Source organism: Oncorhynchus masou, chromosome 5 (genome assembly GCF_036934945.1).
Source record: "Oncorhynchus masou masou isolate Uvic2021 chromosome 5, UVic_Omas_1.1, whole genome shotgun sequence".
NCBI lineage: Eukaryota > Metazoa > Chordata > Actinopteri > Salmoniformes > Salmonidae > Oncorhynchus > Oncorhynchus masou.
The window spans coordinates 26,324,567-26,336,632 of record NC_088216.1 but is presented as its reverse complement, the minus strand read 5'-3'; the positions used below and the strand labels follow the sequence as shown (position 1 = coordinate 26,336,632).

The 12,066-nt window shown below is 40.0% G+C and overlaps 1 protein-coding gene across 1 annotated transcript; it reads right to left on the bottom strand.

The window, feature by feature from the left end:
• Positions 1-422: 422 nt before the first annotated feature.
• LOC135538319 (keratin, type I cytoskeletal 42-like) lies at positions 423-10,601 on the bottom strand. Its single transcript, XM_064964238.1, has 9 exons — positions 10,303-10,601; positions 6,986-7,114; positions 6,498-6,580; positions 6,111-6,267; positions 5,595-5,756; positions 5,323-5,448; positions 4,795-5,015; positions 3,969-4,057; positions 423-3,889 (listed from the first exon to the last, which is right to left on the bottom strand). The coding sequence occupies exons 1-9, from the start codon at positions 10,522-10,524 to the stop codon at positions 3,783-3,785; spliced, it is 1,296 nt and encodes a 431-aa protein (XP_064820310.1). The 5' UTR covers positions 10,525-10,601; the 3' UTR covers positions 423-3,782.
• Between the last annotated feature and the right edge of the window lie 1,465 nt (positions 10,602-12,066).

Sequence of the window (12,066 nt, the reverse complement as noted above, 5' to 3'; positions counted from 1 at the left end):
TGCTTTGACAGCTTTGCACAATCTTGGCATTTTCTGAACCAGCTTCACCTGGGATGTTTTTCCAAAATGCTTGAAGGAGTACCCATATATGCTGAGCACTTGTTGGCTTCACTCTGCAGTCCAACTCATCGCAAACCACAAAAAAGGTCATTGTGGAGGCCAGGTCATCTGATACAGCACTCCATCCCTCTCCTTCTTGGTCAAATAGCACTTATAGAGCCTGGAGGTGTGTTGGGTTATTGTGCTGTTAAAAAACAAACAATAGTCCCAATAAGCGCAAACCAGATGGGATGGCGTATCGCCACAGAATGCTGTGGTAGCCATGCTGGTTAAGTGTGACTTCTTCTAACTAAATCACTGACAGTGTCACCGCAAAAAAAAAACACACCATCACACCTCCTCCTCCATGCTTCATGGTGGGAACCACACATGCGGATATCATCCGTTCACCTACTCTGCGTCTCACAAAGACACGCAATTGTGCAGGAGCGATCAGCAAATAAGCAAAACAAGTTCATTTGAATATAGCAAGTTCTTCATTTTGTGCATTAATGTCCTGTTTCCAGTTAGGCGAAAGTATTGATTAAATACTACATGTAAAAAATGAGTTCTAAAATGAGTTTTTCTAGTTAATATTAGCTTACTAAACATACACCTAGTATTACCTTCTTAGCTACGGGATACATATCTCTCTGGCATCCTACGTAATTTATGAAGCAGCATAAGACATTTTTGGGCTCACGTTGTTGTGATGTGCCTAAACAGGAATGTGGCGCGGCGGTCCTTCGTGGGCAAATTTTGTCATCAAAGAAAAAGATGCTGGATTTACAATTCCGAGTTGTATGACCGTTCAAAACGTATTTTCCCAGTTTGGGCTGTTTATTCCCAACTTCCCAGTTGCAATGCTTGCAGTTAGCCACTGTCACCAATTCCTTACAAAACACTCATTGTTGAATTTGCGATCTACCAAAATTGTTGTGTAATGTTTACGTCCAGTGGCCAATGAGCACCAATACGTTTTATCTATATTTTCTCTTCATTATTTCTCTTCATACGACAAGGAATAAAAAGGATTTGCCAATAGACTTGATTCATGATGATGACTGCTAGCTAAGATTGTGAAAGTAAGACGTTGACATGATGAGTCCAATCAAAGCTTCTGTACATATAACGTGATTTGATGTAATTTCTGTGGCCAATGACCTTGAGCCTTCTTGGAAGGGCACTTCTAATATAACTTTATGGCAGAACCCAAAGGGCTATCTACGCTTTCTAAGGACTTAAGTTTGGCGACTACGTAAGGTCCCCATGAATGACAGAACACTGAGCCAATCACGGCGCAATGCTCCTATTGTCTGCTTAGCATGCCCCACCACCACAAAAAGCACTGAGCTCGGCCTGGAACACCTGCATTTTGGAGCTGCCTTACTCAAGAAAATAAAAAAGAGACCATGTTTGTATGCGGCTTGATTAATTAAATTATATATATTTTTTACATTGTTCGCAAACTGATATGTGACACGTATTTATGCCAAAATAACATGCAAAAAAAGGCACATTTTCTTCTTGCTCTGCCCGATCTACCGTGAATGGCAAGTCGCCACTGTGCCTCCTTCCACCTCCTCTCCATTTTCATTGGGTGCCTGATGCGACCAATCATAATCCGTTCTGCTCTGAGAACATGTTTGAGTAAGTGAAACTCCCATGAGTGTTTTGCTCATATAATGTATGGTACAGTATGTGTGTTGGCCTCATACAATCTGCAAAGGTGTTTCTTTTAAACTTTTTAGAGGACAGCAATGGACCCTAAATAATGATAGTGTCCTGAAATGCATTGACATCTAGATTTAATCCACAGCCAAATGTATCATGTAGCGTCAGTGTCATAGGTCTACAGAACATGAACTTTAAACCTGTCTTAGAGTACAGAGAACATTCATACAATGGAGCTAAAATACCTTTATAATAGCTGATGAAGCAAATCTTATTTTCCCTGATGTCACTTATGTAACTGTACCAATCTGTTTTCAATTTACTCAAATGAGATCATTTTCACTTTTAATTGGGCTACCCAAAGATATTTAAATGAGATAATGCCACCTGGTGGCAATGATTGGAACAATGGGAAAAACACATTCTAGAAATAATATTCAATTGGCCATATGATAGAGCCATATAAGAGTTATTAGGTAACATGAGTAAATTACATCAGTTATCATTCAGCTGATGCAATCCTGTCAAAAGGGACATATTACAGTATGCGACCATGAAATATATTTGCATACATATACAGTTGAAGTCAGAAATTTGCATACACTTAGGTTGGAGTCATTAAAACTCGTTTTTCAACCACTCCACACATTTCTTGTTAACAAACTATAGTTTTGGCAAGTCAGTTAAGACATCTACTTTCTATATGAACAATTGTTTAAAGATACACTATTTAACTTATAATTCACTGTATCACAATTCCAGTGGGTCAGAAGTTTACATACACTAAGTTGACTGTGCCTTTAAACAGCCTGGAAAGTTCCAAAGATGCATGTCATGTTTTTAGAAGATTCTGATAGGCTAATTGACATCATTTGAGTCAATTGGAGGTGTACCTGTAGATGTATTTTAAGGCCTACCTTCACACTCAGTGCCTCTTTGCTTGACATCATGGGAAAATCTAAATAAATCAGCCAAGACCTCGAAAATGGTTGACCTCCAGAAGTCTGGTTCATCCTTGGGAACAATCTCCAAACGCCTGAAGGTACCACGTTCATCTGTACAAACAGTAGTACGCAAGTATAAACACCATGGGACCACACAGCCGCCACACCGCTCAGGAAGGAGAAGCGTTCTGTCTCCTAGAGATTAACATACTTTGGTGGAAAAAGTGCAAATCAATCCCAGAACAGCACAGGACCTTGTGGAGATTCTGGAGGAAACAGGTACAAAAGCATCTATATCCACAGTAAACAAGTCCTATATCAACATAAACTAAAAGGCCTCTCAGCAAGGAAGAAGCCACTACTCCAAAACCGCCACAAAGAAAGCCAGACTACGGTTTGCAACTGCACATGGGGGCAAAAATTGTACTTTTGGGAGAAATGTCCTCTGGTCTGATAAAACAAAAATAGAGCTGTTTGGCCATAACAACCATCTCTGTATGTTTGGAGGAAAAGGGGGAGGCTTGCCAGCCAAAGAGTACCATCCCAACCGTGAAGCACGGGGGTGGCAGCATCATGTTGTGGGGGTGCTTTGCTGCAGGAGGGACTAGTGCACTTCACAAAATAGATGGCTTCATGAGGAAGGAAAATTATGTGGATATATTGAAGCAACATCTCAAGACATCAGTCAGGAAGTTAAAGCTTGGTCACAAATGGGTCTTCCAAATAGACAATTTTATTTTTTTAACTAGGCAAGTCAGTTAAGAACAAATTCTTATTTGATGAATTTATATGATGAATTTAAAGGCAATGCTACCAAATACTAATTGAGTGCATGTACATTTCTGACCCACTGGGAATGTGATGAAAGAAATAAAAGCTGAAATAAATAATTCTCTCTACTATTATTCTGACATTTCACATTCTTAAAATAAGGTGGTGATCTTAACTGACCTAAGAAAGGGAATTTTTACTAGGATTAAATGTCAGGAATTATGAAAAACTGAGTTTAAATGTATTTGGCGAAGGTATATGTAAACGTCCGACTCATCAGTTGTATGTGTGGTCCAGGGGTATGGGTGGTCTGTTACCGCTTCACCAGATTCCGGAACTATCTGGCCTTCTCAGTTAGTTCATATCCTGGACCTTCTCATCTACTGAGGTGGATACCACCTTCCCATCCACCATCTCCTCCACGATCACCCTCACCCGCTTCTGCATGTGTGGATGATACTCTGTGGAAAGAGCCACCAAAAAGGAATGCATTCTTTCATTGATTCATTCATTTGATTAATTATTCTCCTGCTTGCTCACCTTCCACCACTTCCTGGACTTGTTGTATTTCCTGGATCTTCTCGACCACAATCACCTTCCTGACCTCCTGTCTGGTGTCCAAATGCCTACTGGTAGACATACAGGGGAAGAAGACTTACGGTCAGCTAAACTCACCAACACACATCTTGATCTACTAGTTTGCAATCAGTGGTGTAAAATACTTATGTAAAAATAATTTAAAGTAATACTGAAGTATATTTTGGGGGTGTCTGTACCTTCCCTTACTTTACTATTTATATTTCTGACTACTTTTGCTTCACTACATTCCTTTAAGAAAATATTGTACTTTTCCTTGACACCCAAAAGTACTCGTTACATTTTAGATGCTTAGCAGGACAGGAAAATAGTCCAATTTACGCACTTATCAACCGAACATTCCTGGTAATCCCAAGTGCCTCTGATCTGGCGGACTCACTAAACCAACATGTTTTGTTTGTAAATGATGTCTGAGTGCCCTTAGCTTTCTGGGAAAAAAAAACAAGAAAATGGTGCCATCTGGTTAATACTAATAACTAAAATAATATATATAATATAAATACTAATAATTTGAAATGATTTACATTTTTACCATTGATACTTAAGTATATTTTAAACCAAATACTTTTAGACTTTTACTCAATTAGAATTTTACTGGATGACTTACTTTTATTTGAGTCATTTTCTATTAAGGTATCTTTACTTTTTATGAAGTGTGACAGTTGAGTACGTTTTCCACCTCTGTTTGCAATGAGGTGCCAACAAACAGCTGTCATCCCCCCATCCCATCTCCCTCCTTCTTTCCTGCCCCTCCATTATCACCTCTCACCTGAGTCCCTCTCCATCCAGCAGCCTCCTGTACTCAGCGATCTCCATCTCCAGCCTCATCTTGATGTCCAGGAGGATCTGGTACTCAGAGGCCTGCTGCTGGATGCTGACGTTGAGCTGCTGCAGCTCCTCCTCCATTCTGTTGATACAAACCTGCAGCTGGCTCAGCTGGGAGCCGTGGCGGCCGTTTATATCAACGATGCTCTGCTCCAGGTACCCCTTCTAGGAATGTGTTTATGTTTGTAAGGGATGAAGAAAATGGAGAAGGAAAGAAGGAGAGGGTAGTAGAAATGTATAAAGAGGGAGATGAAGAAGGGTAGAGATAGTTAGATTGGTGTGCATAAAGGTGTTAGAACACCTTGACATTAGACCACTGTGGAAGTCTGAAAACATCTAACAAACTTTGATTTTGGAGTGTACTGTTCTTTTAAGACCTAAATTAATTCCATATTTTAGGAACAGAGGTAGGGTAAAGAGAAATGCTATATGTTTAGGGATGCAGATTCACAAAGATGGTTTGACATCATACCTGAGTGAGCAGGCCATGTAGTTCAATCACCAGGCTCTGGAAGGTCCTCTTCAGGTCGGTCACCTGAGCCTGAGAGTTCTTCACCTCTGTGGTGCTGGTGGTGATCTGGTTCTGAAGCACCTCCACCTGACACACACACACACACCATATTAGTCAAAAGTATAGTACCACTTGACAAAATACATGTCAATTGTGCCTCTCACAAAACACATTCAGGGACCCAGGCCCACATCTTTCGAGTCCCCCTGTCCTATTTTCAGAGGTTGTCTCACCTTGCTCTCAAACCACTTGGCAGCATCTCTCTGGTTCTTCGTTATCATGCCCTCATACTGGGTCCTCATCTCCTCCAGCACCTTGCTCATGTCCACTGAGGAAGCACAGTCCATCTCCACATTCACAGCACCACAATGCTGCGTCCGCATCAAATGCATCTCCTAACAACATGAAAAGGGGGACAAATTGTTCTATAATACCTGGGATTTTGTAGTTTACGTATACACAGTGAAGGGCAAAAGCACCTGAAAGCAATGAGTTACTATATATTTGAGTACTAATAACAGTGAAATTGCCCTAGATTTGTTGTGGGTGAGTTTTGCCCCCTTGTGGCCAAACATGGAAAGATCTCAAACCCACTGAGAATTGATAAATACATTCAATGCGATAACTTTGCAAAAACTACAGGGGAAGCCATTGTGTCCAAATGAAAAACCACATGTGGCTGTCCTGGCACATTGAGACTTCAGCCAACAGCACAAGTGTTACGACTTGAGTGTGTGAGGAGAAATTACCTCCTCGTGGTTCTTCCTGAGGTAGACCAGCTCCTCCTTCAGCCCCTCAATCTGTATCTCCAGTTCTGCTCTGGTGAGTGTAAAGCTGTACAGGACTCCTCTCAGACGAGCCACATCCCCTTCTATCTTCATACGCATGTTAGCCTCCGTCTCTAACCTACAGGGGTTGAGGAAAGAAGAGGGATTAATTAGTTCCTTCTCACAACAAACCAAGATACAACTTGCCCAACCATAAACTGATTCATAGCCCCTGCCTAACCCCATAAACATTTCTGTAGATCTGGGAGGATTGGATCTACTCAATCTCAAACCTATAGGCCAAGAGTTAGAAACAGAATCAGTACACTCACAGAGGCTGTGTACAGTACAAACAGGAAGTGCACCTACTTCATCTTGAAGACATCAGCTGCATGTCTGGCATTATCCACCCGCAGGATCATCTGAGAGTTCTCCACAGACCTGGCTTGGATCTAGGAACAGGAGGACAGCCACAGTCAATGGGATGTAATAACAGAGTAAACTATGTATAGATATCATGTGTTTACATCAACAGATCTGGTTCATGTCTACTTTTCATTAATTTACAACAGAACATGTTTTTCAACAATCAACAAGAGAAATACTGAGAGACAATAGGAATTATACCTCAAATCTATCACTTATCTAATTCATACTAGTGACGCTCTTCATTCACAAAGCTGTTGGCGTCTTCTCAATCCTATCCTCACCACCCTTCCCACTGTGACAGACATCAATTCAACGTCTATTCCACGTTGTTTCAACATAATTACATTGCAATTACATGGAAACAATGTTGATTCAACCAGCGTGTGCCCAGTGAGTCGCTACATTAAGACTACATTACCCAGAAGTACCTGGTTGAGGATGTCTGAGATGGTGGTATGGAACCCACGGAGGTCCTTCTTGTGAGTCGGTGATCTCATCTCGTAGAACTCCTTGATCTGCAGCTCCAACTTACTATTAGCTGTCTCTAGAGAGCGCACCTGTGTACACAGGGAGTGGAGGGAATCATTTGGGCTCCCGAGTGGCACAGTGGTATAAGGCACTGCATTGCAGTGGGGCTAGGGTCATCACTACAGAACCTGTTTTGAGCCCAGGTTGTATCACAACCGGTCGTGATTTGGAGTACCATAGGCGCTGCACAATTGGCCCAGCGTCATCTGTGTTAAGGGAGAGTTTGGCTGGGATAGGCCGTCATTGTAAATAAGAATTTGTTTTTAACTGACTTGCTTGGTGAAATAAATAAAAATAAAAAGTTCAGTTCATGGGTCTATCTGAAATGCCACCCTATTCCCTATATAGAGCACTACATTTGACCCTGTGGGCCCTGTTGTGCACTACATAGGGAATAGGGTGCCATTTGGAGCGTAACACATCACGTTATGAGAATCAGCCCTCTCCCATTAGATAATCTCGAACATAATGGAATTGAAAATAAATGATCAAAACATGCTATGTCATTGTCCTCACTATGTATGTTGTGTTGCTACCATGTTGTTGTTATGTTGTGTTGCTACCATGCTGTGTTGTCATGTGTTGCTGCCTTGCAATGTTGTTGTCTTATAGGTCTCTCTTTGGTTCTATTACCACAGGTAGAGATGTTCTGCCTCGTTTAGCAAAAGACCCCAACAAAAGCGAACGAGTGAGTCATTGCCTTTGGCCTACATGCAAAAGACAATAACATGCAATTCCTTCCAAATGTCAGGTGGAATGATCAGTGGTGGAAAAAGTACACAAATGTCATACTTGAGCAAAAGTAAATAGAAAGTTAGTCAAGTAAAAGTAACACAGTAAAATACTACTTGCGTAAAAGTCTAAAAGTATTTGGTTCTAAATATAAAAAAGAGGGACATAGCACAGACTTGGCCAGCACAATTTAGAGGGCTGGAGGTGGAAGGACCCTAACAAAATGGTTGTATTTCTATTCTAGGACATCAATCTAACATGCTTTTTTTGCCTTAAGTATCCTTTTATTTCCCTTAAAAGTTGAGTTTCTACTATACACCCTCTTCCACACACCCCAGTTACCACACACACACCTCCAGTCTTCCTAGGAAAGAGCCCCCCTATCTATTCTCATCATGTCACGCCCTGGTCTTAGTATTTTGTGTTTTCTTTATTATTTTGGTCAGGCCAGGCTGTGACATGGGTTATTTATGTGGTGTGTTTTGTCTTGGGGTTTTTATAGGTCTTGGGATTGTGATATAGTAGAGTTGTCTAGGTAAGTCTATGGTTGCCTAGAGTGGTTCTCCATCAGAGGCAGGTGTTTATCATTGTCTCTGTTTGGGAACCATATTTAGGCAGCCATATTCTTTGAGTGTTTCGTGGGTGATTGTTCCTGTCTCTGTGTTTGTTTGCACCAGATAAGGCTGTTTAGGTTTTTCACGTTACGTTTATTGTTTTGTATTGTATCGTCATTATCTTTATTAAAGATGTATGAAGATAACCACGCTGCATTTTGGTCCGATCCCTGCTACACCTCCTCTTCAGAGGAAGAAAAAAACCTTAACACATCATCCTTGGAGTGCCAAATACTGACAGACTGGCTTCCAGTTTTTCTATGTACATTTGTTGATACTTTACATTCTAGTGAAGTGGACAATGTAAAGAGACATCAGGTCCATGTTAAACCATTATCACTTGTCTCCTATTTCCATAACAGCATATCACTTTGGCCGTGGTATCCTGACAACAATTCCAGTGTTAAAAAAATTATAATATTGACAAGCTTCAATGACAACATTCTTAACCGATATCATATCTGTATGAATTGAATGACAATTTTTGCAGCTTTTAAAGAATATAATATCAGAAGATAGTTCCTTAACTTTTTAGAAAAGCTATAAGTAAACATATCTAATGTTGGTCACTGTCAATGATTCTCTCTAGTCCAGATAAGAGTGGAGGATGTACGTCATCACACACTGTCCACTTAACCTTTTCTCATCGGTTGTTTAGGTTTCGCTTTAACGATATCACTATTATAATCATTTTACAACTACATTCTAAAAATAAAAGGTTCCTGGAGTATCCTTTAGGGGTTCTTCAAATTGAAACTGTGGGGGAACCCCTATAATTTCTTCGAAGAACCCTTTAAAAAGGTTGGTTTTAGTGGCAAAGTAGAATAAACAAATCAAAATATCAGGTAAACTCCCAGCAGAGCCTCCAGTCCAGTGGGTTTATTCTCTGGCATGTTGACGTTCTCCGTATCCACAGCCAGAAGGATTTTGCAGTACATGGTGATTGAACAGGCATCCTATTGTATTCAGAGGTGTAGGGAGGGTGAAGTCTGAATCCAAAATGTTTAAACAAAACATGCACGACAGTATTCATACCTTGGTTTTTGTGGTAAATGTGAATGAAAAAGCTGTTTTGATCTAGTTTTTCAAACACATAACCTTGTCCATAATGTAGAGGCCTATGGGATTTTCATTGAAGAGATAAGGAGGAGAGGTAGGTAGGGAGGAGGATGATACATGTGATCTGCATAACATACCAATACTAATTGGCATACCTTTGTATACCTAGAGACAGACACAAGTGATCAGTTCAGTCATCTGCACCCAATACAGCTCGCCTTCAACATATTCTTATAGCCTACTTATTCTTAGCTCTTTGTTGATCGATATCCATTTAATTGTGTCCATTTTCTCTTTTACACTCTAAAATGAAAAGTCTCCTGGAATATCCTTTAGGGGTTCTTCAAATACAAAGTGTGGGGGAACCAATACAAGTTCTTCAAATAACTCATTTTAATGGATCCTCAAAGAAACCTTTGAAGAACTTTGAACTACCCCCTCCCCTAATATTTTTATTAATAATAACAAAATATTTGAGTTGTCAGCGTTTATTATGGTTTTAGTGGCAAAGCAGAATAAAACAAATCTAAATATGAAGTAAACCATTGGCTGCAGCCTACTGTATTATCCCATTTAATTGAACATTCTGGATGGTATTGATGAAAGGGTTTACTGAAAACAAAAAAAGCTTTATAAAAAGATTAAAGATCACCCTCTCGTAACATTTTTCTGTATCATCGAATATGTTGTGGTTTGAAAAGCGTGATCACTCTGCCTTGTCTTTCGATCTCCGCTCATAATCGAGGCCGTGCGTAATATTGCTCAGCGCGGGTAATCTCCATCTACTGTACATTCCCGTCACTCTTCCTTACCTTTTCCAGGTAGGTGGCCAAACGGTCGTTTAGATTCTGCATGGTATTCTTCTCTTTGGCGCCGATAGTGATCTGGCCTGGCCCGTCCATGGAGAAATAGGACTGAGAGATAAGGGTGCCATATTCCCCGGCACCTCCATATACACTCGGCGCACGACTGCTCCCAACAGAGGACACACTCATGCGGGACCTACCGCCTCCCAAACCTTTGGAAAACTGCATCCCGTTTCGTACAAACTGAGGCCACTCGAACCGACACCGCTAAGTGAGTGGTATCTACGGCTACTACTACGACTGGCTACAATGGACATAGCGAGAGATAGTTTGGCGATGCGTCCTGGGAGGTTAAAGTGCATTCTTCCGAGTTGGAGGCGTCAGGTAAAATAACCCCCTTCGTGTCCTTGAGCTTTTTATACAGTTGGATTAAGAATGATTGACTGCGTCACCACTTTTCCTTGGAATTAAGGTATATCTAATTGTTTTGTTCAGTGGGTGGGTACAGGGCTTGCAACAACTATGTAACAAGAGACATCAAATCAATAAGGACTTCTAGCGAAATGAATGGTTCAGTAAAGGTTGTGGTTTATGAAGGACGGTGGGTTTGACAGGTATCGACTGGCAAGTCAGACAGCTTGAGAACATTACGGGATGTGTTTTGTAAAGCTGACATTCCATGCTTTCAGACTTCCAATTCCAATTTCCAATTTCAATTACATTTCGGTTTGTTTACTGAAATGTACAATGTTTTTAATATATCAGGATTTATAGGCTAAATATTGTATTTGTTATGTTATTATTTTACCAAACTAAAATGTTGCACCAAGTCACTCCTTCACTTATATTTGATGGTTTTCTGTCATTCTATCCATTTGAAAAGATGGTCAGTAACAGTCATATTTTTGAAATGTAAATAACCATTATGAACCGTATATAAATTCAACAAATTCAATTGTGTTACTTTGTCTACTCAGTATACTTGCTCTCAGATTAGTTGGTTTGGATAGTGTGTTTAATCATTGTCAAAGATGTGTAGCAGGCATTCTTACTATTTTTCCAAAATAGAATGTTGCCCTAAATTACTTATGATTTTCCCACTCTTTCTGAATTCAAATATGTACTGTACAGTAACTATAACCTTATTTGAAATATGAATGAACCTCAGAATTCCTCACATTACATTTTGCCTACTTGCCTTCAAATGTTGGTTTGGATTGTGTGTTTTATTCGAATGAAAAGTGTATGCAAAACAGCCAGAAAACAGACGGAATAAATGTAAGTTTCATTCCAAAACTGTCTATATCCATTTTCAGAAATGTTGGTCAATTAGCTTTTATTGTTTATGGACATTATGAAAGAGACTGGTGTGTTTTTTTCACTATCCAATGAGGTTATTCAGTGACAGACATGTATTTGTTAATACTACTTGGTTTCACACAGTCAAACGTAACAAATAAATACATTGTTTATAAAAAAATGTACAAATTATATATCAATATTTATGTATATTAAACAAACACTTAACTTCATGGGCTCTCTGTATTCTCTGGTGACCCTAAATGTTGAAAGGGAGTGTTTGACTTCACAATTCTTTGGCACTATATGTCGAGGTATTTCCAGGGAAACCAAGACACCATCGCGTGCCTAATCACTTGGCAGGCCTTCTGCTATTTCTACTGTTTTCTTTGGTTCTATTACCACAGGTAGAGATGGTCTGCGTCATTTAGCAAAAGACGGCCACAAAAGCGAAAGAGTGAGACATTGTCT

Bases quoted from the DNA above. Each gene is read 5' to 3' on its own strand.
- LOC135538319 (XM_064964238.1), bottom strand. From the start codon at position 10,524: ATGCAGTTTTCCAAAGGTTTGGGAGGCGGTAGGTCCCGCATGAGTGTG. The intron at 7,115-10,302 runs GTAAGGAAGAGT...CTGTGTACACAG, and splicing joins TGGCCACCTACCTGGAAAAG to GTGCGCTCTCTAGAGACAGC. The intron at 6,581-6,985 runs GTACTTCTGGGT...TCCTGTTCCTAG, and splicing joins TCTCAGACATCCTCAACCAG to ATCCAAGCCAGGTCTGTGGA.